At 42.1% G+C, this 24,883-nt stretch overlaps 1 protein-coding gene across 12 annotated transcripts in view; it reads left to right on the top strand.

Moving 5' to 3' along the window:
• The window catches only part of cdk10 (cyclin-dependent kinase 10), a 56,569-nt gene that overhangs the window by 5,618 nt on the left and 26,068 nt on the right, over positions 1-24,883 (top strand). For 4 of the 12 annotated variants that reach the window (XM_054775277.1, XM_054775269.1, XM_054775275.1 and 1 more), the window contains one exon: positions 24,127-24,227. In XM_054775277.1, coding sequence (XP_054631252.1) covers positions 24,141-24,227 — 87 coding nt within the window. In that variant the 5' untranslated portion in view covers positions 24,127-24,140. Of the gene's footprint in view, positions 1-1,571; positions 1,601-1,624; positions 3,252-23,746; positions 23,956-24,126; positions 24,228-24,883 lie in introns of those variants that run through there. The other 8 variants (XM_054775272.1, XM_054775273.1, XM_054775271.1 and 5 more) reach the window with 8 other exon arrangements.

Genomic DNA, 24,883 nt, shown 5'->3' with positions numbered 1-24,883 from the left:
TGCTGTGACGGGTTCTAAAGCCAGATTGAAATTTGTTAGCAATATTATGGATAGACAGATATGACTGCAGTTGTGAGAAGACAAGTTTCTCCATGACCTTGGACGCGAACGGCAGATGTGAGATTGGACGTAAGTTGGACAGACTTGATGGGTCTAGGTTTGTTTTTTTAAGAAGTGGTCTAACTACAGCTTGCTTAAGGGCAGTGGGGACAATACCCAGCCTGAAGCACCTGTTCATAAACAGAACAATGCTGGGACTAATGGTATCTACAGTATAACCTCCTTCATTATCCTTGCAGGGAGAACGTCTAGAGGGCAGTTGGTGGGGTTTAACTGTTGGACTGATTTTTTAAGAAGAGAAGTGGAGATTGGCTCAAAGTTCTCAAAAGTGTGCTTTACAGGGGAGTCGGGCAGACTAGCAGATGAGACCTTTTTGGATGGATTGTCTGACTGTTGCAACCTTGTCCATAAAAAAAATTTTAAGTGATCTACAGGTGCGTTCAGAAACATCATTAAAAACAGCAGTGAGAGGGTTAATGACAGAATTAATGGTGCTAAATAACACTCTGGGGTGATGGCTATTGCGAGACATGATGTTGGATAAATATTTTTTTTATGCTTCCTTCACGGTTTTATGGTAAGTGGCAAGACTGTCCCTGAAGATGCCCAGTAATACAGGAAGTCCATCCTTCTTCCATTTGCGTTCAGCCTGCTGACACTGCCGTCTCAGAACGCGAGTGGTTTCATTCAGCCATGGTTCAGGTGTGAGTCTAGTAGCTTTGTCCTTAAATGGTGCCACAGAGTCCAGGATCTGGGAGCATGTGGAATGGAAAGAGGGGAGGAAGGTGTCCGGGCACATTTTAGGTCTGTGCCTGAGAATGCAGCAGCAAAGTCATTGGCTGTTGTGGAGGTGCTAACCCGGCAGTGGGAGATGGGAGCAGGTTTTGGTGCAGCTGGAGGTGCTAGCGTCTGGAAGCAAATGAAGGAGTGATCGGAAATAGGAACATTTTGTACATTATTAACTGACACAGATAGTCCATGGGAGATGACGAGGTCCAGTGTGTGCCCAAGTTGATGAGTGGGACAAGCAATAGACTGGGTGAGACCAATAGATTCCAGCAAAGAATTAAAACATTGAGCCAGCTGATCTGAGGGGGATCAGACATGGATGTTAAAGTCACCACAGATCAGTATACATTAAGTCCCCAACTTACGAACACCCGACTAGCGAACACTCGCCGATACGAACACAAGCCGACTGGTTTATATTTTATTTTATTTTGCCTTGTAGTGCTTAGGCTGCTCAATCATTACAGTATGTATACTGCTACTGTACATGCTTGACCAGTAGAGCGCACGGTGATACTGCTAATGGGAGCTTCCAGTAAATAGAAAGCTAAGTGTTAGCTTTATGATACAACCCAGACAGAGCGTGTGATTAAAGTTTTTGAAGAGTTAATAGGCCTGCTTGATTCTACACACCCACAGAACACTACCTCTTTTAGAAGAGTCTAACCACCACCACCATTTGTCCTTTTTTTCAATATCTCCTCCTCCAACTCCTCCACAAGGACGTATGCTGGACCACTCCTCTTCAAAGGTAAATAACATTTATCATTACGTATTATTATATCACTTTTATTATTGTTTTTTTCATTCATTATCCTGGTTTAATATTACTACTGCATCCAAACTCATATTTACATACATACACATATACTGTATATGTATACACGTACATGTAGTACCTATATCATGCTATATCATATGCTAATATTACCTGTTCCCTACTTAAGAACAATTCCACTTAAGAACGGTTGTCTGCAACCAATTGTGTTCGTTGATTGGGGACTTAGTGTATTATCAAACTTGAACATGATTTCTGCCAAAAACTCATAGAAATCATTTATGAAGTCTTTGTTTAACTTGGGTGGGCGATAAACCACAGCACATTAAATGGGACTGGGCAGTGTGAGTACAAAACACTAGCTCAAAGCTGGTATAGGCTTTAGTGGAGAATAGGAAGCACTTTAAGGTCTGCTTGTAAACAGTAGCAATACCCTCACCCCTCCCAGATGGCCACGGCGTGTTGAGGAAGAAATAGTTTGGGGGGAGGAGCTCCGAGAAAGCGCTGTTGTCACCGGGGCAAAGCCACGTTTCTGTCAGGAAAAGCAAATCAAGTTTATCAGAGTGGAGAAAATCAAGCCAAAGCAAGCAAGCCAAACACAGCGGCGCCATCTTGCCATCCCTATGAGGAATCACTCTCATTCCTCCGTGGTGCATGTGGGCAATTTATAAGCTCTCTTTTCCTTCTTCCAAAATAATTTTACATTTTCTTCGCCACTGAAAGAATAAACACGAAATCACTTGCTGGGAAGATATTTGGATGGATGATTTTTCCCTTTCGAAACAACCTCGAGATGAACCCATCATTGCACTCTGCTTATAGCTGTTTAAATTGGAATATCACTGCTTTACTTTAACAACTTTATTAATAACAAACAAGTTTTGACAGCCTTTTTGTCGTCAGATTTGTTTATACGTTGAATATATTGTTCAACATCTTGGAGGAAAAAAATGAAATTAGTTTTTTTACCGCTATATTTGCATTTGTGGATGAAAAATGTAGCCAAACTAATCAATAGTTAATAAGAAAAAAAAGCCTTTTCTTCTTTCTTAGAGGATTTTCCCACGACAAAACAAAGTCCTTGAAGATGTGATCACGGCTTTTTGGAGTGTGGACAATGCCAGAAAAGATGTAAGACAGTCACTGGCAGGTCCCCACAAAGAGATATCAATATCAGTATCATTCTTAAATGTGGTCATATAGTGATTAGCGGGATAATATTTGTGAATAATTCTGAAAGATACTTTCCTCACCTTGTTAGTGATGAGGTACTTGTGAGGAATCATCCATGCCTTATTCCAAACAATGTCATAAACAATTCCAGTAAGAAATTACATGTGAGGTACAGACAACATCTTTCTGAAATAAGGCTATGATTTTTAGGAGAAGGTGAAAAACACATCCTTCCCATAGGTGAGTCAGTTGGGTCACGCAGAGAGACCGACGGGAGTGGAAGGTCAGGAAGATTTCTAAACAGCATTAAAGGACCTGTGGCAGGATGGACTTGGTCATCCAACCTAATAGTGCTGCCGCTGTGATCGTGAGCCAATCGCCACTAGACAGCACTGCTGAAGTACGCCCCCTTCTGGTCGCCTCATGCAAGCGGGTTCCTCAGGAAATTTGGGTATGTTGCTGTATGACAATTACCATTAGACAGTGTAGGTGTTTATATTGTGGCCCTACTGTTATAGAGCTCCTGTTATTGCAAAGTGGGTTGTTGGCTGCAGGCTGTGTCATTCTCCACAGGCCCTTGTGGTCCTTGCTGTTTGTGGCGTTTCTTTATGCCGACAGTTTTGCCCCGTTTTCTACACGGTGACATCACGGACGCGGAGCTGTGGCTGCGAGGGTAATTCGGGTGCTTCTTTCCCCTCTCCATCATGATGCCGGGTACATGGTAACGACTGGCTGCTGCTTGACTTTACGGACACTTAATGCGTTTCCCTTTTTTGTTGCCAAGGTTTGTGCTTTTAACGCTTACCGTGTTGGCTGGGCTTTGATGTTTTTAACTGTTTACCCTGGAAGGCTTGTGTGGGTGTGTCGCGCTGTTTTAGTTATTTTAGTCATTGTTTTCGTTGTAGTTATTAAATCTGATTCAGTGTATATCCTTCTTTTGATTGCATCACTTTTTGCTTTTATTGTGGAGTTGATGTCAGATTGCAAACTTTATTTTAATTGGACAAATATTTTAAACCCTTCCTTGTGGTAACTTTTAATGCATTTCTTTTGAATATATTGTTAAAAATATCTCCGTATGTTTTGAAAAACACTTCCTCTGCCTCGTAGGTGCAACAAACTTATATTGGATAATCATTTCCTTGGGTGTAATTCCCAAGGTGGCGTTAGGGTTAGGCTCTCAATTTTTAAAAGTCTATCTCATAACCTTAGTACCGCCACATACCTAAAGGGATAGCATCAAAAACTATGGCAAATTCCTTGGGGGGTAATATGGAGGTTATAGGGGTTATATGTAAATAGAAATTCTTGAGAAGAAAACAGGAGTCCCTCTGCGTTAAACAGCTGACCCACCAAAGTAAGGTTGCTATGAACCCACCTTTCCAAAAGCAACTCATTTTCAAAATATTTCTGTTATTCCAAATAAGGTACCTATGTGGTGAGAAGTTGTTTGTAAATTAGACACCAAGATAAAAGAACTTGCCTGTGGAAAGCTGCTAATTTCACAGGAAGTTTGTCTACATCATAAATGCAGTTCAGAATAAATTTCAACCCACCGAAAAGTGTCATGAGCTATGTACTGCTTTGCTGCCCTCTGCTGTCTCCTTGTTGCAGCACACCTGCCGACCTAGGGGAGGAGCTCATGCACTCCTGTACTCAATCAAACCCGGATTATTTAAATCCTGTCTTGTTGTCTGTCCATTGCCTGTTTGTCTTCTCACGTTCATTCATGCTAATTTGGTGCCTCCTGTTCGCATTAGTGTTTCGGTGATGTTTTTGTTACCTTCCCTTTACCTGCTATTTTTTCCGCAGTGTTTTTTTTGTTATATGTTTTTGTATTTCCTGCTCTCTGTGTGTGCAGCGTCTTTTGTTCTTGTACTGTCTTTTTGAGTTTTTCCCTTGACTACGCCAGGAGGTTTTTGTTGTATTTTTCTCTTGTGGACACTTTTTGTTATTCTCTGTTTTTGTTAATAAATTATTATACACTACTTGGGTCTCTCTGGATTCTGGGATTCTGCCACCGGCGACACGCCGCCTTGTGACAGTACAAACTGCCAAAGATGGATCCCGCATAGCTAGATCATTTTCGCTCCTCGCTGTCACACCAGGGGCAATTAGTGGGAACCCATGACCAGTCCCTCTGTCATGCCGTGAACTTGGTTGGACCCAAAAATGCAAACAAGCAGGGTGGTGTCAGAAAAGAAGTCCTTTAATAATTTGTTCACCACAGAGGCCAAGAAGAAAAAAGGGGTAAACACAAAAATCTATGGTGCAGGGCAAAGAGTAACAAAATAGCACCACAAAGGAAGGGAACCGAAAATAAAGATTACAAAACTCCAAACGGGAGGGCTAACTGGGAGAAGCCACCGAACTGGCAGGAAGGCAATAAACAAGACAGCATATTTATCGTGTAAGTAAAGGATGAAGATGGCTGGAAAGAATGCGTCTGGAAAGATGGCGATGGCTTATGGCGTGAGTCCATGAAGGTCAATCAGACGACACCTTCCTGCTGCCACAGATGTGAATATAAAGAGGCACTCTGACAAGGAACACCTGTGGCTCATTCGGGAGCTCAACCCATCAAGTTGGCCCAGGGACTAAAATGAGAAAAACATGAGAAACAAAACCCAAAACAAACAGAAACCAATAAGTTGCTCACCTGCAGCACCAGAGTGGTGTCACTGCAGAGTGTGACAGTATTCCCCTCTCCCAATTAAGTGGAACCCCTTGATGGGTTGTCTGGCATGTCGGGGAATTGCTGACAAAAGTCAGCGAGAAGGGAGTCGTCAAGAATAAGCGAACGAGAGACCCACAAACATTCCTCTGGGCCGTATCCCTCCCAGTCGATAAAGTGGACCCGGCTCAACAGGGAGGCCACAGAGTCCACCGATGATTCTTCCTCCTGGGAGGGGAATAGGGGAGGCTGAAAACCGTGGGCCACGTGGAACGGGGAGAGGCCCATCGAAGAGCATACCAAGGTATTGTGGGCATACTCCACCCAGGGCAGATAGCAGGATCAGGAAGTGGAAGCTGCTTCCAAGTCCTGGTTGGCCCTTTCAGTCTGTCCGTTCGATTGAGGGTGGTACCCTGACGAAAGACTCACAATCACTCCAAGAGATTTACAAAAAGCCTTCCAGGTAGCAGCAGCGAACTGCGGGCCTCTGTCTGACACCACATCGAGCGGGGATACCATGGATGCGGACCACATGCTGGACCAGAAGTTTAGCTGTTTCGATGGAGGAGGGGAGCTTGAAGTGAAGTGGGCCGACTTTGAGAACTTGTCAACGAAGGTAAGGACTGCAGTGAAGCCCCTGGAAGAAGGTAGTCCGGTGACAAAGTCCATGGCTATGTGTGACCACAGACGGGAGAGGATGGGGAGTGGCTGCAGCAAGCCTGCCGCTGCTTGATTGGATGACTTGTTCCTTCTCATTAAACTCATTAAAAAGGTCAAGGATGAAATGGTCATATTAAAATCATGGTTTGACAGGAACAGATTATCCCTGAATTTAAGTAAAACTAAAATAATGCTATTTGGTAATAGTAGAAAGGATACGTACGACCAAATACAAATTAATAGAGTGGATATTGAAAAAGTGGAAGAATATAAATTCCTTGGGGTTGTAATAGATGAAAAAATGAGTTGGAAATCTCATATTAAATATATACAACAAAAGGTGGCGAGAATATCTCTATATTGAATAAAGCAAAATATGTTCTTCAAAATCACTCCACACTCTGTACTGTTCCTTAGTATTAGCATATTTAATGTATTGTGTGGAGATATGGGGAAATAATTACAAAAGCAATCTTCAATCACTCACTGTACTGCAAAAAAGATCTGTGAGGATAATTCACAATGCCAAGTATAGACAACATACAAACCCTCTATTTTTAAAATCGCAGATATAAAAATTTGCAGATTTAGTACACTTTCAAACCGCTAGAATCATGTATACGTAAAGTTAATAATAACTTGTTACCAAAAAACCTCAAACAGTATTTCTCTATCAGAGAGGAGAAATATGATTTTAGAGGAAAATTAAACTTAAAACATTTATACGTGAGAACAACGCTGAAAAGCCACAGCATTTCCGTGTGTGGAATTAAATTATGGAACGGATTGAGTAAGGAACTCAAACAAAGTACAGAGATGAGCAAATTCAAAAAACAATACAAGCAGCTGATGTTTGCTAAATACAAGGCAGAAGAGTCTTGACCATCACAATGATTATTCTGTCAGGTTTGTTATTTTTTTTGGTTTTTTTGTTTATAAAAAAAATTGTTTATAAAAAAATAAGTTTTGTTCTTTATTCACATTTATTTTAAGCATTTATTTATTTATTTATCTATCTATCTATTATTATTATTATTATTATTATTATTATTATTATTATTATTATTAATGTATATATATATATCAATTTGTTTTCTTTTTTTCTTTGGGAGGGGTGTCTTACCGTTATCTATTATGTATTATCCTGACTATCACAGAAAACATGACATGGAATGCAGGAAGTGAACAACATGTACAGTAATAGATGTAGAATGGAGTAGGGGTAGGATTAAATAAGCTTTGCTTCTTCCTACTCCTTTTGGACATGTGGAACTGTGAAAAAATGATTCATGAAATGTATTCCATTGTAACCTTCATGTTCAAATAAACTAAACCAAACCAAACCAAACCTTCCGCACACTGAAAATGTCACTACGAAACTCCTGGTGTCAGCATGCAGGGACGGCCACCAGAAGCGCTGTGACAGGAGGAACACTCGCCTCTCCACCTTCCATTGCAGCGCTCACAAAATCCAGGTTTTAGGTAGAATGGTCTCGGGGGAGAAACTTCCACCGGAGGGGCGAACACACTAGAAAGAGTGTGGGGCTTCCCATTGAGAGATCCAGGGCGGTAAGTGAGGACGAAATTAAATCTAGTGAGGAAGAGGGCCCAACGTGCCTGGCGAGGGTTGGGGCATTGTGCGGCATGAATGTAGGATAGGTTCCGTGGTCTGTAAAGATGACGAATGGATGAGCCGCCCCCTTGAGCCAGTGCCTCCACTCCTGCAAGGCGAGGACGACCGACAGGAGCTCTTGGTTGCCTATGTCATAGTTATGCTCCGCAGAAGAAAGTCGTCTGGACTAGAAGGAGCAGGGGTGCAACTTTTGGTCTGAGCTAGAGCGCTGGGAGAGTACGGCCCCAACCCCTGGGTCAGACGCATCCACTTGACAAAGAAAGGGAGAGACGGGTCAGGGTGAACCAGCGCAGGAGCAGACGTAAAACATGACTTTAATCGCCTAAAAGCAGTGTCAGGCGCTGGGGTCCAGACAAAGGGAATCTTAGAAGATGTTAGCTTATTCAAAGGTTCTGTGACCTTGTTGAAGTTCGGTATGAAGCGCCTATAAAAGTTGGCGAACCCCAAAAACCTCTGCACAAGCTTTTTAGATGTCAGAGTCGGCCATTCGGCCCTTCTCCACAATAAACTCCAAGAACGGCACTGAGGAGGAATGGAATAAACATTTTTCTGCCATGACAAACTGACGGTTGGCTTATAATCTTTGGAGCACCAGGACAGCAGGAAGACAGCAGGAGCGTTAGTTAGGCCAAATGGCATGACGCAGTACTCAAAGTGCCCCAGTGGGGTTTTAAAAGCCGTCTTCCACTCGTTACCCTTGCAAAGACGTACTAAGTGATAGGCATTCCGCAAATCTAGCTTTGAGAAGATGACTGCAATGTGCAGAGGAGTAAAGGCCGAATCAAGGAGAGGAAGTGGGTACTTGTTTCGGACTGTAATATGGTTTAGGCCGCGAAAATCGATACAGGGTCGCAACGAGCCATCCTTCTTTTTAACGAAGAAAAACCCAGCCACCAGGGGAGAAGACAATGGATGTACTGTATGTGACCCGCCGCGAGAGAAGAGGAAGTCTAATCCTCAAGTGCCTGATGTTCAGGTTGAGAGACGTTATAAAGACGAGTAGAGGGAAGAGGTGCACATGGCAACAAATCAATGGAGCAATCATAAGGACAGTGAGGAGGAAGCTTTGTGGAGTGAATGATACTTCTTGGGCACTAAGGTTAGGTCTGGAGGAGCCGGTGGACGACGATTGGCGTGAGAAGCGGGTGTTGCAGCGGACCGTGAGTGTGACAAAGATCGCTCCAGTTGGTAACTTTAAGTATAGCCCAGTGAATTGTGGGGCTGTGCTATTTAAGCCATGTGAGGCCAAGGACCACCGGAACTGAACACGATGGGATTATAAAAAAACGAATGGTCTCCCCATGGTTACCCACAAAGAGGAGGGAACAAGGAGTGGACTGGCTCGTAATGCTAGCTGGATGGTGGCCATCAAGCGAGCGCACAGTCTTAGCAGAAGGTAACAAAACAGTATGTAATGTTGAAACGCTTGACTAACTCAGTCAATAAAATTATCGTCCGCTCCTGAGTCAATAAGAGCGTTTAAGGATAATGCCTCTTGCCACCATGACAGCGTACCTTCGATCTGGAGACGTCCGACCACAGTTGTGGTCTTTGAAGACCTCTCGCTGGAGAAAGATGATCAGCGTCCTCCAGGGTGAACCGGACATCCAGCGAGCGAGTGATCCGCCTCCCCACAGTAGAGGCACAGATGGAGGCGCAGCCACCGGCTCCTCTCGGCTGACGACAGGCGATTGGCTCCCAGCTAAATGGGCTCGATCCCGCCGGAGTCCCCTGAAGACGGTCCACTGACATCCGAAGGAGGAAGCGGGGATGGGGATGCCTGTTGTGGAAAGATGGGAGTTTCCATTTGGCGTTGGAATGAGCATTCCCGCAGTCGACCATCCAACTGAATAGACAGAGCAATAGGCTCCTCCAATGACTTTGTCTCGTCCCGCGCTGCTAGCTCGTCCTTAAGACGGGAGCTGAGGCTTCCTAGGTAGCTGCAGCATAGTGCCTTCTCCTCCCAGTCGCTCTTGGCCGGGAGAATGCGGAACGTGACAGAGTAGTCTGCGACGGAGGAGTTACCCTGGCGGATGGAGAAGGCGCAGGCCTGCTTCTCGCTCTCGCTTCGGGTGGTCAAACACTCTCTTCATCTCAGTCACGAACAGGGGGAAGTTGTCACATAGCTCTGGCTTCTTCTTGCAGATGGCCAATGCCCAGCTGGCAGCACGCCCCAAAAAGAGGCTTAGCGTGTATGCTAACCTCGCGGAGTCTGTGACGTACATGCTTGGTTGTTGCGCAAATATGAGGGAGCACTGGTGGACAAACAACTCGCACTGACCAAAATCACCTCCAAACCTAGACCTTGGGTAGGAATGCTGGGTTCCCGGATGGAGGGGCTGCGCAGCATGAAGGGGGGCAAGACTGGGACAGCGTGTAGGGGCTGGTCTTCAGGGAAGGCGGTATGGGCAAGGGTCCGGGCATGAATGTCTCTAATGAGGGTCGACATGTCTTCTAGAACTTTCTCATGGTGGCTAACAGTCTGGCCATGAGCCAGAAAAGAATATTTTCCTGCTCTGCAGCGTCCATCAGTGTGGTCGTTTGATTCTGTCACACCGTGAACTTGGTTGGACCCAAAATGGCAAACAAGCAGGACGGTGTCAGAAAAGAAGTCCTTTAATAATTTGTTCACCAAAGCGACCAATAAGAAAAAAGGGGTAACAACAAAAATCTATGGTGCAGGGCAAACCAAAACAAAATAGCACCACAAAGGAAGGGAACTGAAAAACTGCAAACGGGAGACCTAACTGGGAGAAGAAGTTGCCTTGTTCCCTCCTCTTGAAGATGCCAAACTGGCAGGAAGGCAATAATTTTAGACAGCATAACTACCGTGTAAATAAAGTATGAGGCTGGTCGGCAGGAATGCCTCTGGAAGGATGATGATGGCTTGTGGCGTGAATCCATGAAGTTCAATCAAGCGATGCCTTCCTGCTGCCACAGATACTGTGGCTCGTTCGGTAGCTCCACACATCAAGGTGACACAGGGTCTAAAATGAGAAATACATGAGAAACCAAAACAAACCAATAAGTTGCTCACCTGCAGCACCAGAGTGGTGTCACTGCAGAGTGTATTGTATTGTATTTGTACTTTCTTTATCCCACAGCGGGGAAATTCACTTGTTACAGCAGCAATCAAGATACGCAAGTAAAGAATACAGTGTAAAGAATACATAGTGAAAACAACATGGTTCAGGTGGTGCAGGTGTTGTAGAGCCTGACAGCGGTCGGTATGAAGGACCTGCGAAACCTCTCCTTCTTACACCGTGGGTGTAACAGTCTGCTGCTGAAGGAGCTGCTAAGGGAACCCACAGTGTCATGTAGCGGGTGAGAGGTGTTGTCCATGATGGATGTCAGCTTAGCCAACATCCTTCTCTCCCCCCACTTTCTCCACGGAGTCCAGAGGACCATCCAGGACAGAGCTCGCTCTCCTGATCAGCCTATTGATCCTGCTCCTGTCCCTGTCCGTGCTGCCCCCTTTCCAGCAGCCCACAGCATAGAAGATGGCTGAGGCCACCACAGAGTCATAAAAGGTCCGTAAAAGAGTCCTGCACACACCAAAGGACCTCAGTCTCCTCAGCAGGTGGAGGCGACTCTGGCCCTTCTTGTAGAGGGCATGAGTGTTGACGGACCAGTCCAGTTTGTTGTTAAGGTGAACACCCAGGAATTTGTAGCTGTCTACCAACTCTATGTCCGCTCCCTGGATGTTCACCGGTGTGAAGTGAGATGTTTTCCTCTGGAAGTTAATGATCATCTCCTTTGTCTTGCTGGTGTTGAGTTGCAGCTGGTTAAGCTCACTCCAGCTGACAAAGTCCCTGATGACCGTCGTGTATACCAGATCATTCCCCTCTGAAACACAACCAACGATGGCTGTGTCATCGGAGAACTTCTGGATGTGACACTGTGTGGAGTTGTGTGTGAAGTTCGAGGTGTAGAGGGGAGGGGAGAGCACCCTACCCTGAGGGGCACCTGTGCTGCAGAGTACCATGTCAGACACACAGTGACGGAGCCTCACATACTGTGGTCTGTTGGTGAGGTAGTCTATAACCCATGCAGTCAGGTGTTGGTCTACTCCCACACTCTCCATCTTCACTCTGAGTAGTGACGGCTGGATGGTGTTAAAGGCACTGGAGAAGTCAAAAAACATGACCCTCATAGCGCTCCCGCTGTCCTCCAGGTGTAGCAGTGATCTGTGCAGCAGGTAGATCACTGCTTGTCAGCACAGTCCTTGAGGATTCTAGGGCTGATGCCGTCCGGTCCCGGGGCCTTCCTTGCCTTGATCTTCTTCAGCTGACTCCTCACATGATCATCACTTATGGAGAGGGGGGTAGAGGATGGCTGGGATGGGGATGTGGGGGTGAAGAGTGGTGAGTTGGTAGGGGAGGGAGGGGGGGCAGACTCAAATCTGTTGAAAAACAGATTGAGTTCATCTGCCCAGATCTTGTCCCCAAAGGCTTGGTCTCTCCCCACTCCTTTACCATGGCCTGTGATGATCTGCAGGCCTCTCTCCAGAGGGGTTGAGGTGTATGCATCCTTGATGTTTGCATACAGGAGGTCCAAAGTTTTATTGTCTCTAGTGTGGCATTTGACATACTGGGTGAAGGTGGGAAGAGCAGAGGACAGGGAAGCATGATTGAAGTCACCGGAGATGAGGAGGAGGGATTGGGGGTGCTGGTTCTGAAGTTGAGAGACGATGGTGTGGATCTGCTCTATAGCTGCAGCAGCGACCGCTGAGGGGGGGGTGTACACAGTCATAGCAATAACATGTGAAAACTCCCTCGGAAGGTAGTACGGCCGCATGCTAACCGCTAACAGTTCCACATCTCTGGTGCACAGTTGCTCCTTCACACAGATGTGTCCCGGGTGGCACCATCTATCATTCACAAACACAGCGATTCCCCCTCCCTTCTTCTTACCGCTCTCCGTTGCCTTCCTGTCCACTCGTACCAGCTGGAATCCGTCCAGTGTGACGTGTGAATCCAGAGAAAGTTCACTCAGCCACGTCTCCGTGAATCACATGAGGCTGCATTCCCGGTACTCCCTCTGCAGTCGGGTCAGCGCCGTTAGCTCTTCCATCCTGTTGGGGAGAGATCTTACGTTCCCTATGATGACAGACGGTAGACATGGCTTGTACCGTCTTTTCTGCTTCTTGCACTTCACTCCCGACCTGCATCCTCTTCTGCTCCTCCACAGCTCCTTGGGGATCTCCGGCCTCTCCGCGCAGAGAGGGAGTGTGTGGCACAGGGCTAACAGCTGATCCCGGGTGTAAACAATTGAGCCTTGGTTGAATGGGGAGCCGTGGCTGAAGTGGTTTCCCACAGTTGAACTCAAAAGTTCAAAGAGCATCAAGGCTCAGACTAGAAAAGTAACAATATGAACCTCCATATGTAGCTGCACACTCGACCAAATGCGACGTAAGTAAGAAGAAGACTAAAATACTATAAAAACACTAAAAGGTGGAAGAAAAGTACAGAGCTGCTGTAACCGGCAGCCACTCACACGGCGCCATTAAAAAAAAATAAAATAAATAAATAAAAAGAACTTTGTAGCTTTTATATGTCAAGTCATCAATGTGGCCACGAGGCAGGAAAGGAAAAGTGACAGGATCAAAACGGTTGTGGAAGCAGCAGAACAATATTTAAACATCAAAGATGTGAAAGCAGAAGAAATACATAGTATGTTGATTGATTGATTGATTAATGTTTAACGACACTATCAACACTAAGTGTCATGTAAGTGTCTGGACCTTAATATGTGAAGTTATTATTGACAAAACCTGTTTCTCGGGAGTGGAATTTATCAATTTAATTAGGGAGTAGAGCTTGTACGATAGAAACTGTGACCTACTTTACCGGGCAAAATTCCCTACTCTTTTCGAACAGAAGTACGGTAGGGTCTTTAATGTTCAAATGGTGTGGCTTTTCTTTATATGGGATGGCGGCTTAAAATCTCCTCTGTAAGACTAGATACTGAATAAAATATCTAAAACCTAATAAAAAGATTTATTTCTTTAAGAAACTCTATGATGCATGATCGCGGAACTTCGCTGAACAAGGTTTTCAGATCAGGTACATTATAAAAATTGACACGGTTGTGAGCAAACTCAATGCATTCAAGAAGTATATGTTTAACTGAGAGTGTACTATTACATGATATACAACGGGGAGGATTTTCTGCTGCAAGTAAATAGGAGTGTGATAAGCGAGAATGACCAATTCGAATACGAGTTAGCACAGCGTCTTCCCGTCGCTTAGCTAACGGGATTGTAGTACGCGGTTCAATTATAGGCTGATGTTGGTAGAGTTTGTTACCAGGATTTAAATCCCATGACGTTTGCCACTTTATTTTTATGTATTCATTAATCTTTGGTTTTAAGTCTGTATAGGGTATCTTCATTTCTGTTACAGCCATATTAAGTGCCTCTTTTGCTAACATATCAGCTTTTTCATTCCCTTTGATACCTATGTGGCTCGGAATCCAAACAAATAATACACCGACTTTGTATAATGATTCTAGAAACTGTACAAGATAGGGATGTTTAAGATCTCTACATTGTAAAGCCATTAGACTAGATAGAGAGTCCGTGAAAATAACAAATTGTTTTCCGTCAGTGTTTTGTATTATACCCAAAGCCATTTTCAAAGCCAACAACTCGGCCGTTTATATGGAAGCACTGTCTGGTAATCTAACCTGTTCTTTTATTGTGCCACTAATACAGGCTGATCCTACTTTATTGTGATCTTTTGATCCATCTGTATAGATAGCATGGTAGTTCCTATATTTGTGTCTTATTTCTCCAAATCTATCCAGGTAGACCAGATTGCTTGTAACGCCCTTTTTGAATGTTGCTAATGTCAAGTCTATTAAAGGTTCGCTGATCGCCCAAGGAGGAATATTGGGTACTAAGAATGGAGAAATATCAGTGGTACCAAGAACTTGCATTAGAGCTTCTCGAACACGAAAGCCAAACGGTTTGATGGAAGATGGTTTAAGGTCGTAAAAAAACTGGTATTGTGGTCTGAAGGTATGTTCAAACGTTGGATTTAATGGGTTATTCTTTAATTTGATTGCATAGTTAAGAGATAGTTTTTGATATCTTAAAGACAGTGGAGGCTCATTTGCCTCCACATACAAGCTTTCCATTGGAGAAGTACGAAACGCTCCAAGGCAAATTCTAAGTCCTTGATTTTGTATTGGTTTTAACTTATCAAGGTAGGACTTTTGAGCAGAGCTATAAACTGCACAGCCATAGTCAAGTTTTGATCTGACTAAAGACCTATAGAGACGTAGCAGGACAATGCGATCCGCACCCCAATCCATTTTAGATACTACCTTTAAAAGGTTTAAGGCTTTATGGCATTTTTGTCTCACATGATCAATATGAGCTTTAAAGGTTAGCTTGTTATCAAATACCAGGCCAAGATATTTTGTTTGTTGGGTAACCGGGATGACAGAACCACTTATTTTAACTTTCGGATCAGGGTGTAAAGACCTTTTATTGCAGAAGTGAATGCATACCATTTTTGTTCTTGAGAAGCGAAAACCATTTTCATCAGCCCACTTTTCGATTCTATTTAGGCAGTTCTGTAAAATTGCTTCTATGGTCGGCATACTCTCCGAAGAGCAAGAAATACAAAAGTCGTCCACAAACAATGATCTGTCCAACCGAGGAGTGACAACATCCACAATGTTGTTGATCTTTAACAAAAACAAAGTAACAGAAAGTATGCTACCCTGAGGAACTCCCGTTTCTTGATTGTATAATTTTGAGAGGCTCGATCCAAGGCGAACTCGGAACACTCTATTATTGAGGAAGTTTTTAATGAAAATCGGCAGTCTGCCTCTTAACCCCACATTATAAAGGTCTCTCAGAATACCATACTTCCAGGTGGTGTCATATGCCTTCTCAAGGTCAAAGAAGACAGACACCACATGATGACCTCGAATAGTGCCATTACGAATAAAAGTCTCTAGTCGAATAAGCTGATCAACAGTACTTCGATTTTGTCGAAAGCCACTCTGAAATTTGGTTAGTAATCTTTTCCTTTCTAAAAACCAAACCAACCGAGTATTGATCATTCTCTCCATTGTCTTGCAGAGGCAGCTGGTCAAAGAGATAGGCCGATAATTTGTTGGTTTTGATGCATCTTTTCCAGGCTTGGACTTTCCAATTGGGATTGGAATAATGGTAGCCTCCCGCCAAGAAACGGGAAAAACACCCGTTTTCCAAATTCGATTAAAAATATCCAATACAACTGAAAGGGACACATCAGGTAAATGCTTTAAAAACTGCTAATGAATATCATTTGGACCAGTTGCCGTATCGTGAGATTTCTTAATTGAATCTCTCAATTCGGCAATGCTAAATGGGATGTTGTAATCTTCCTCATTGTTTGATCAAAAATTAAGATCCTGACTTTCAGCTTCATACCTATAAATTCTAAATGTTGGGGAATAGTGGTCAGTTGATGAGTTATGTTCAAATTCCTGTGCTCGCAAATTCACAATGTCGGGCCTTTCTGTACATTTATTTCCATCTGCTTTTGTTAAATAAGAAACAGAATTACTTATGTACTTTCCACTTATTTTTCTAATCATTTCCCATACTTTGTGAATAGATGTATGAATATTCAATTTAGAAATGTAATTCTGCCAAGACTGTCTTTTTGCTTTTTTTATGGTGTTGCGAGCTTTAGCGCGTATCTGTTTATATTTTTGTAAATTATCATTATTCGGGTGTTTTTTAAATGTCCTCAGTGCTTTTTTACGTTTTTTTACAGCTTCCTTGCATTCAGTATTAAACCAAGGATTGTGTCCACGAGGGGAAGAACTTGATTTTGGTATTGTGCTAGTAGCTATGTTAAGTAATGAATGAGAAACAAAGTTAAGTGGATCTTCTGTATCTCTGAGTTTGTCATGATTTATATTTAGTGAACATTGTTCTGAAAAAGCATTCCAGTTGGCTCGGTGGAGTTGCCAATTTGGAATTCTTTCTTCTGGTAAGCACTTTACTAGTTTCATAAAAATAGGAAAGTGATCACTGCCACATTGATCACTATGTACACTCCACTGAAAATCCATAAAAATTGTTGGAGAGCAAATAGATAAATCGATAGCCGTCATTGAGCCAGAGGCCGGGTGGAGGTAAGTAGCAGACTTATCGTTCAAGAGGCATAAATCAAAATGTTCAATTGTCCGTTCAACAACATTACCAAATCTGTTTACATTTTGACTACCCCAGAGGGGATTGTGGGCATTAAAATCGCCAACTAATGAAAAAGGGTTCTGAAAGCTGGTCAACCAGACTATCCATTTCTGTTTGAGAGAGTTGAAATCTGGGTGGAATATACACTGAACATATAGTAAAGGTGCAATGCAGTGTTACCTTAGCTGGGATAGCTTGGAGGTTGCTTTGAATATCCACAATTTCATGTGGAATTCCCTTTTTTATTAAAAGAGATGAGCCTCCGATAGGTCTACCATCTACCACAGAATTACTGAAGGTGTTGAAAATGTTATAATTCCGAAATGATATATTGTCAGATAACCTCAGGAATGTTTCCTGTAAACAAATAATAGAAGGGTTGTGATCATACAAAAGATGCTTTATTTCCTCATAATTTGGTTTCAGACCACGGCAATTCCATTGAATGACGGCTATTTCTTTATCATTACCCATTTAAGTATTGTCTTTCTTTTTGACGACTTGTATTTTGGACGTCTGAGTGGTGGGGGGAGTCACGTCCATATCATCTTCCCCCTCAATTGACAGACCTTCATATTTATTTTTACTAGTTAAACTTTGTGGCACATTAAGCTTTGGCTTAACACTTTTTACTTATCCGTTTGCTTTTTCGTTTGTTGGCTATTGCGAGCTGCACCACTACCAGAAGCACTTCTGGCAGGAGGATCTCGTGACAGGCTTCGACTTCTGCGATTTTCATTTGTTTTCATCTGTCCCTTTTTTTGGTTATCCCTGTTTGTAATTTGGGGAATGGCCTTTGTAGTAATTGTAGAAGAGTTTTTCTTGATCGGGACCGGAGTACTACCCGTTACCCAGGTAAGCTCCGTCTGTGCAATTGCATCAGAACGGGGTCCACCTGTCACTTTCTGGGGTCCCACTGGAGGGGCCAACCCTGCCTTATCTGCATAGGTGGTGCCGCAATTGTGTTGTGTCTGGAGGCGCTTGCGAGCTTCGGGGTAAGAAAGATGGTTTAAGGTCTTTATTTCTTGAATTTTTCTTTCCTCTACCCACTTTGCGCAATTTCTCGCGTCAGCCGAATGTGATTCACCGCAGTTCACGCATTTAGGTTGGCTTCTACAGTCGGAAGCCACATGTCCTTCTTCACCACATTTCACACAGCACTCCGGCCTTTTACAGTATGTTTTGAAATGTCCAAACCTTTGACATTTGAAGCACCAGATCGGGTTTGGAATGTATGGGTCTACTTTCACTCTCAGATACCCAACTTTGATAAATGCTGGGAGATCTGGTTTTCCAAATGTCAAGAACAACATGTTCGTTGGTTTCCTCACGCCGCTCTGATTAGTAGTTACTCTAAAAACGTCGGTAACATCTTGGTCTGAAAGCTCATCTAAAATTTCGTCGTTATCACAGTCTACGAGTTCAGGGCAACGGATAACTCCCTTACAGGAGTTCAGGGTTTTGTGTGCAGACACCTTTACTGGTATATTTACAAATGTCTCTACCTTCAATAAATTATGTGCTTGTGCCATCCTGTCCACTTCCACCAGTATATCTCCAGATCTTAGGCGGGATATTGTCCTAACATATCCGGCCAGCCCCTCAATGCCTTTGTTAATCGCGAAAGGCGACAATTTGAGTGGCTGGTTCGGATCGCTACACTGAATGACCAGGAATCTTGGGAAAGATTTCTGGTCCTCGTTAGAGTCACTTGATCTACTTCTCTTCATTTGTTTTGTTTTAGATGCCATATTGAATGATTTAGGATTCAGTACCATTGCTCCCCACCCACCACCGAGCCCAACAAGGGGACGCCATATATATAAGGAAAAACATCTTATACTGACGACAGGGATACAGCAGTACTATACTCTGAATGTAATAAGTTACACCCAGATTGACCTGATTGAGCAGCTGCCTTCTAAAATACAAATCTAGATAAAGATGGTTAATTCACAGTTATGTAGATTACAAGGTAATATAAATATTAATTAATATTAATTATGTTACTTTAGTTGTATTTTAGGGCTAAACACCACCAGCCGATTGGTTATATCCAGGCCTATATAACCCCCCGACTAGATGAATCCAGGGCCAAAGTGATGTGTTGCTTCAGGAGGACCGCAGTCTCACCATCCACTCAATCACCAGGATCCCTTTCTCCACCGACACGGGTCGCAGTCCACGGCAAACAGACCGTCCCACTTAGTCGCCTCTTACGACCTGCTGGGAGTACAGCGGGCCTATTCTACACGCCGAACCCGCAGGGGTATTATTATTATTATTTCTGACGATGGTAAAGTTGACCCTGAACATGCATGCAAGTCACACCAGAACACCCCACCGAGCACAACCCAGAGCCCCACATGCCCAAAAAGGAGCAGGAAGGAGCTTTATTTTGGTGGGTTCTTTACTCAGTCCGCTCCGCAATCTGACTCCACACACTGACACTGTTGTATATGATCGCAAATAGTTTCCCTTAACTCCTCGCCAGTTACCCCTGGCTGGGACCCTAGGCAGGTACTATCATTCCGGGTCAGAATGAACCTGAGAGCGATGATGATAAAGGGGTAGTTCCACTCTCCCCAAGTCACTTGCACAACCTCATCACCGGATGCCTTTTTAGGTCTTGCCCAGGACCTACATAGTATGTTGACTATACATAATGATGCAGGACCTCAGAACGGTAATTAAATTCACGGAATGCAAGAAGTTTAATAGCAAATGGACAAGAACTTAAGAAATATATAACAGAAAGTGGGAAAAGACCTGATATGATATGTGTGCAAGAAACATGGCTTAGACCACATGTGGATGATGTGTTGTTTGGCTATGAATCAGTGCCATTCCATAGAAAAGAAAACCAAGGGGGAGGGTGTGCAATATTTGTGAGGGATGGAATAATATATAATAGAATAACAACATTAAATGAAATAGAATGTGTGATTATTGAAATACATCAAGCAAATACAAATATAATCATTATTAATATGTATAACCCCTGTAAACTACTAGATGTTGAACCAATGGAGAAGATAATAAGGAGGCATGGTGGTAGAGAGATCTGGTGTGGGGACTTTAATGCACATAATAGTTGATGGGGAAGTAAGCAAACAGATCACAATGGAATAGTAGTAGAAGAACTCATGGATATCAGACAGTTAGTCTGCTTCATCAAGGGAAATGGAACAAGAATAGATATACGGTCAAATAGAATGTCATGCATTGGTTTAACTCTGGTCTCACATAGCTTGGCAAGTTCCTGTGAATGGTATGTACATGAAACCACAAGTATAGGAAGTGATCATTTCCCCAGAAGTTGTACAATAAACGCAGAAGTAGATATCAAAGAAAGACCCAGACATAAAAAGTGGTGCTTTTCAAAAGCGGATTTGGGAAAATTCAGAGAGGAATGTAGCAAAGCAGCAAATTCAATACCAATGGAAGGTGACATAGAGGAATGCACAGTTAAGATGACAAATAAGATAATAGAGGCAGCAATGAAAAGTATACCTTGGAAGTCAGTTGGAGGGGAAAGGAAAATGGTTCCATGGTGGAATGAAAAGTGCACAGCAGCTGGAAAAGAAAGAAATTGCGCATTAAGAAGGTTAAGGAAGAACCTCAGCCAAGAAAATGTAATAAATTATCAGAGGAAAAAAGCTATAGCCCGAAGAGTAATTAAAAACAGTAAACAAAACGCATGGAGGGATTATTGCTCTGCCATTGGAAGGGAAATCAAGATAGGAGATGTATGGTCAATGTTGAAGAAGATGAGTGGAAAAAATGTGTTTGCTAAAATACCTACATTAGAAGACAATGGAACAATGTATGTGACTGATAAAGAAAAAGCAAATGTGCTGGGGAAAAAGCTTGCGGGGGTGCATAGTGGAGACCATCTGGATGAAAATCATAGACGAGGGAAGGAGAGGATGATAAAAAAGAATATAGTCAGGAGAGTGTGATGGATGTTGAAATTAATATCAATGAATTGCTAATAGTATTAAATAAAAGTAAAGATACTGCAACAGGAGAAGACCAGTTGAGTTGTATTATGTTCCAGAACTTACCAGAAGATATGTTGGGAAAAATATTATATTTATTTAACAAAATATGGGAAGAAGGGAAAATACCAAAGCAATGGAAAAGTGCATTAATTTTACCATTTAATAAACCCGGTAAGGATCCAAAACACCCTGTGAACTATGGACCTGTTGCTCTAACATCACATCTATGCAAATGGATGGAGAAAGTTCTAGTCAGAAGACTTAACTATTTCCTTGAAAGTCGAGAGTTACTTACAACTTATCAGTGTGGGTTTAGAAAAGGACGATCAACAACGGATGCTGTAGTTAGAGTAAGTCAGGAAATATAGAAAACCTTTCAAATGAAAGACTTGATGAATATTGTATTCTTTGGTATTGAAAAGGCTGATGACTCCATGTGGCGGGAGGGTTTATTGATTAAGATGAATTTGATGGGAATTAGAGGTAGGTTCTATAACTGGGTCCTTGATTTCATATCGGACAGAAAATTCAAAGTAAAAATAGGATCAGAGATGTCAGAAGAATACAGTATAGTAAATGGTATACCACAGGGGAGTGTAATTAGCCCAGTTTTGTTTAACATAATGATAAATGATATATTCATGAATCTGGATAGAAGGATTGGGTCGGCCCTACACGCAGATGATGGAGTGATTTGGGCAAGGGGACGAGATTCTGTAAACGTGACAAGTAAAATGAAGGAAGCAATAAAGAAGATAGAACAATGGTCATATGACTGGGGATTTAAGCTATCACCCAATAAAACATGTTACATGACGATTACCAGGAAAAAAGGCATAAAAAATCAGAACCTGATGCTGTATGGACAAAACATGATAAAAGTAGATCATTTGAAATACCTTGGTATGTGGCTAGATCAGAAAGGCACATGGAAGACCCATGTGGAAAAGGTAGAAGAGAAATGTAAGAGGATAATAAACTTAATGAGAGCTGTTACAGGTAAGGAGTGGGGAGCAGATAAACAGTCACTAATATATATATATATATATATATATATATATATATAGAGCTTTGATGAGAGCAAATATAATGTAGATTATGGAAGTTTTGTATATGGAGCTGCAGCTAAAACACATTTAAGGAAAATAGAAAGAAATATTCCCAAAGCATTTAGGATAAGTACAGGTGCAATCACATCAACACCAATGAAAGCAATGCAGGTTGAGTTAGGAGAAGTAGCGTATGACCTGAGAAGAGATCAACTTATGTTGACATACTGGAGTAGACTTAAAGGATGTAGGCATGGACATCTGGCCAAGGATGTGATGGAGGACTGTTGGGAGTATAATACAACTAAAAGTAATAGCTTTGGGTGGGTAATTCAAGATAAAATAGATAAATAGAACATAAAAAATATACATATTAATAATTCTACACCCATAAGCAATATTCCTATCTGGCTATTTCCTAAACCTGAAGTAGATATACATATAACAGAGTTAAAAAATAAATGGAAAGATAGTGAAAAAGGACACAAGGCAAGTCAATATACAGTATTAAAAACTAATTGTATTGTATTGTATTTGTACTTTATTTATCACACAGCGGGGAAATTTACTTGTTACAGCAGCAAGCAAGATACGCAAGTAAAGAGTACAGTGTAAAGAATACATAGTGACTACAACATCGTTCAGGTGGTGCAGGTGTTGTAGCGCCTGACAGCGGTCGGTATGAAGGACCTGCGGAACCTCTCCTTCTTACACCGTGGGTGTAACAGTAAATATTATGGTTACTTAGATATTTTGAATTATAACATCATTAAAAGATTACCAGACCAGCTCTCAGTTTATCCAGCAGACATGATGGCAATGATTATAGGCTTGCAATGGATAGAGGAAATAAAAGCAGATAGAGTGCTACGTTGTGTGGACTCTCTGGCAGCATTATATAGTATTAAAAATATGGAATCAAGTGGAGAGGAATTACTATTAGAAATACATCAAAGCCTGTTCCAACTACACATGTTAAGAATAGACATAAGATTTTGCTGGGTGCCTGCACATGTAGGGGTGGAGGGGAATGAGGTGGCAGATAAAATGGCTAAAATGGGAATTAGAAGGAATGAAATTATAGATATACCTGCTGGTAAAGGCGAAGTAAAGGCAATAATCAAAAAACAAATGATGGAGAAATGGCAAAATAGGTGGGATGAGGGTAGTAGCGGGAGAAAGTATTATAAAGTACAAAAATCTATCAGTGCACAAGGGGTGAAGAGAAAAAACAGAAAAGAGGAAGTAGTGTTAACTAGGATGAGGTTCAATCACACCGGGTTAAATGACAAGATGTTTTTGGTAGGGAAATGTAAATCAAAAGTATGTATGGAGTGTAAAAGTATAGAGAACGTAGAACACATATTACTACACTGCAAGAGATATAGGGAAGAACGTGTAACGTTAAGGAAAAGAATTAAGAAGATAGGAAGGGAATGGAGCATTGAGGGTATCTTAGGAACAGGTGGGGAGGGGGTAAGAGATATACAGAGGGCAGTGATAGAATATTTGAAGGACACAGGATTATATAATAAATATTTATAATAGAATAATAATATTTTATTATAAGTATTATTATTAGGATTATTATTATTAGTAGTATAAGTAGTCTCCTCATTATCTAAGTTAGCATAAAGTAAGATACTGTATATGGCCCATGTTACATACTCTGGTACAGTAGGTGGCGGTATGCACCTTTTAAAGTCATGGTTGCAACCCGCCATTAAACTAAAAGAAGAAGAAGAAGAAGAAGAAGAAATGACGGTAGTCTTCACGCGTGCGCGGCACTGATTGCGTTCCGGGTACGTATTGCGTTGTGACAAGTCACTTCGATTTTATTCCAGTATTTGATGCATATGTTACTATCTTATGGGATGTGATTACTGTCAAGTAATTCACAGAACAAACAACAAATCGGATCACGTGGAAAAAGGTCTATGGGGCTTAAAGTTGTAGTTGGTTTAGTGACTCTGAGAACATTTTTAGTTGGCCCACTGCTTTGCTGTCTCACAACAATTGCGGCGCCCTAGCTTGAACTACTGATTATATTTTGCTTTGTAAAGTCTGAAATCACACAAACCTTTGGCTTCACTGCTTGAAACAGGTCCGTCGATTAGCATGGACATCACAGGAGAGGAAGAACCGGAGCCAATAAAGCTCAAATCCATCAAGAACAAAGTATTTACAGTGCCTAAAAATGACCGGGTAAGTGGATGACGAACTGGATACGAACATTCACAATAATATTGCCCTCCGTACAGCACTGGATGACTATAACATAACATAATAGAATTGTTTGCTTATCCAAGCCGATGTGTTCTGAGTGGTGTCTGTAGTGTGTTCAATTGGTGTTAAATGTTTTGACTTGCGTGAAAGTATGATTGTATTGACTTACTGAGTAAATAAATGTATTGCTCGCAAAGCAGGGCATTTCTTTAGTACGTTGGCCAAGGGGGCAAACCGCAGAAACGTCCACACACAGAAATAATCCACAACCGAAATTGTAAAGCGCATGCAACAAGAAAATATAGCATATTAAATATGCTGCAGTTACAGAAATGCTGCATGATCGAAAACTAAGCCAAATTAAAAGTTGGTGGAACGAAAAGGTAAATTTTTCTTGACATCTTTGTTAAACACTTGGCTGTTTATGATGATGTATTAGGGCAAGATTGGAAAAAAATCTGAGGTTTTGAGAATAAAGTCGTACATTTACGAGACAAAAGTTGTAAATTTGTGAGAATAAAGTTGTAAATTTATGAAAAAAAGTTGTAAACTTACAAGAATAAAGTTGTACATTTTATGAGAAAAGCGTCTTACATTTCAGAAGAAAAAAGCCATAAATTTACTAGAAAAAATAT

Source organism: Dunckerocampus dactyliophorus, chromosome 5 (assembly GCF_027744805.1).
Source record: "Dunckerocampus dactyliophorus isolate RoL2022-P2 chromosome 5, RoL_Ddac_1.1, whole genome shotgun sequence".
Classification (NCBI taxonomy): domain Eukaryota; kingdom Metazoa; phylum Chordata; class Actinopteri; order Syngnathiformes; family Syngnathidae; genus Dunckerocampus; species Dunckerocampus dactyliophorus.
Note: the sequence above shows the minus strand (reverse complement) of the source record. Positions and strands in the feature narration are given on the sequence as shown.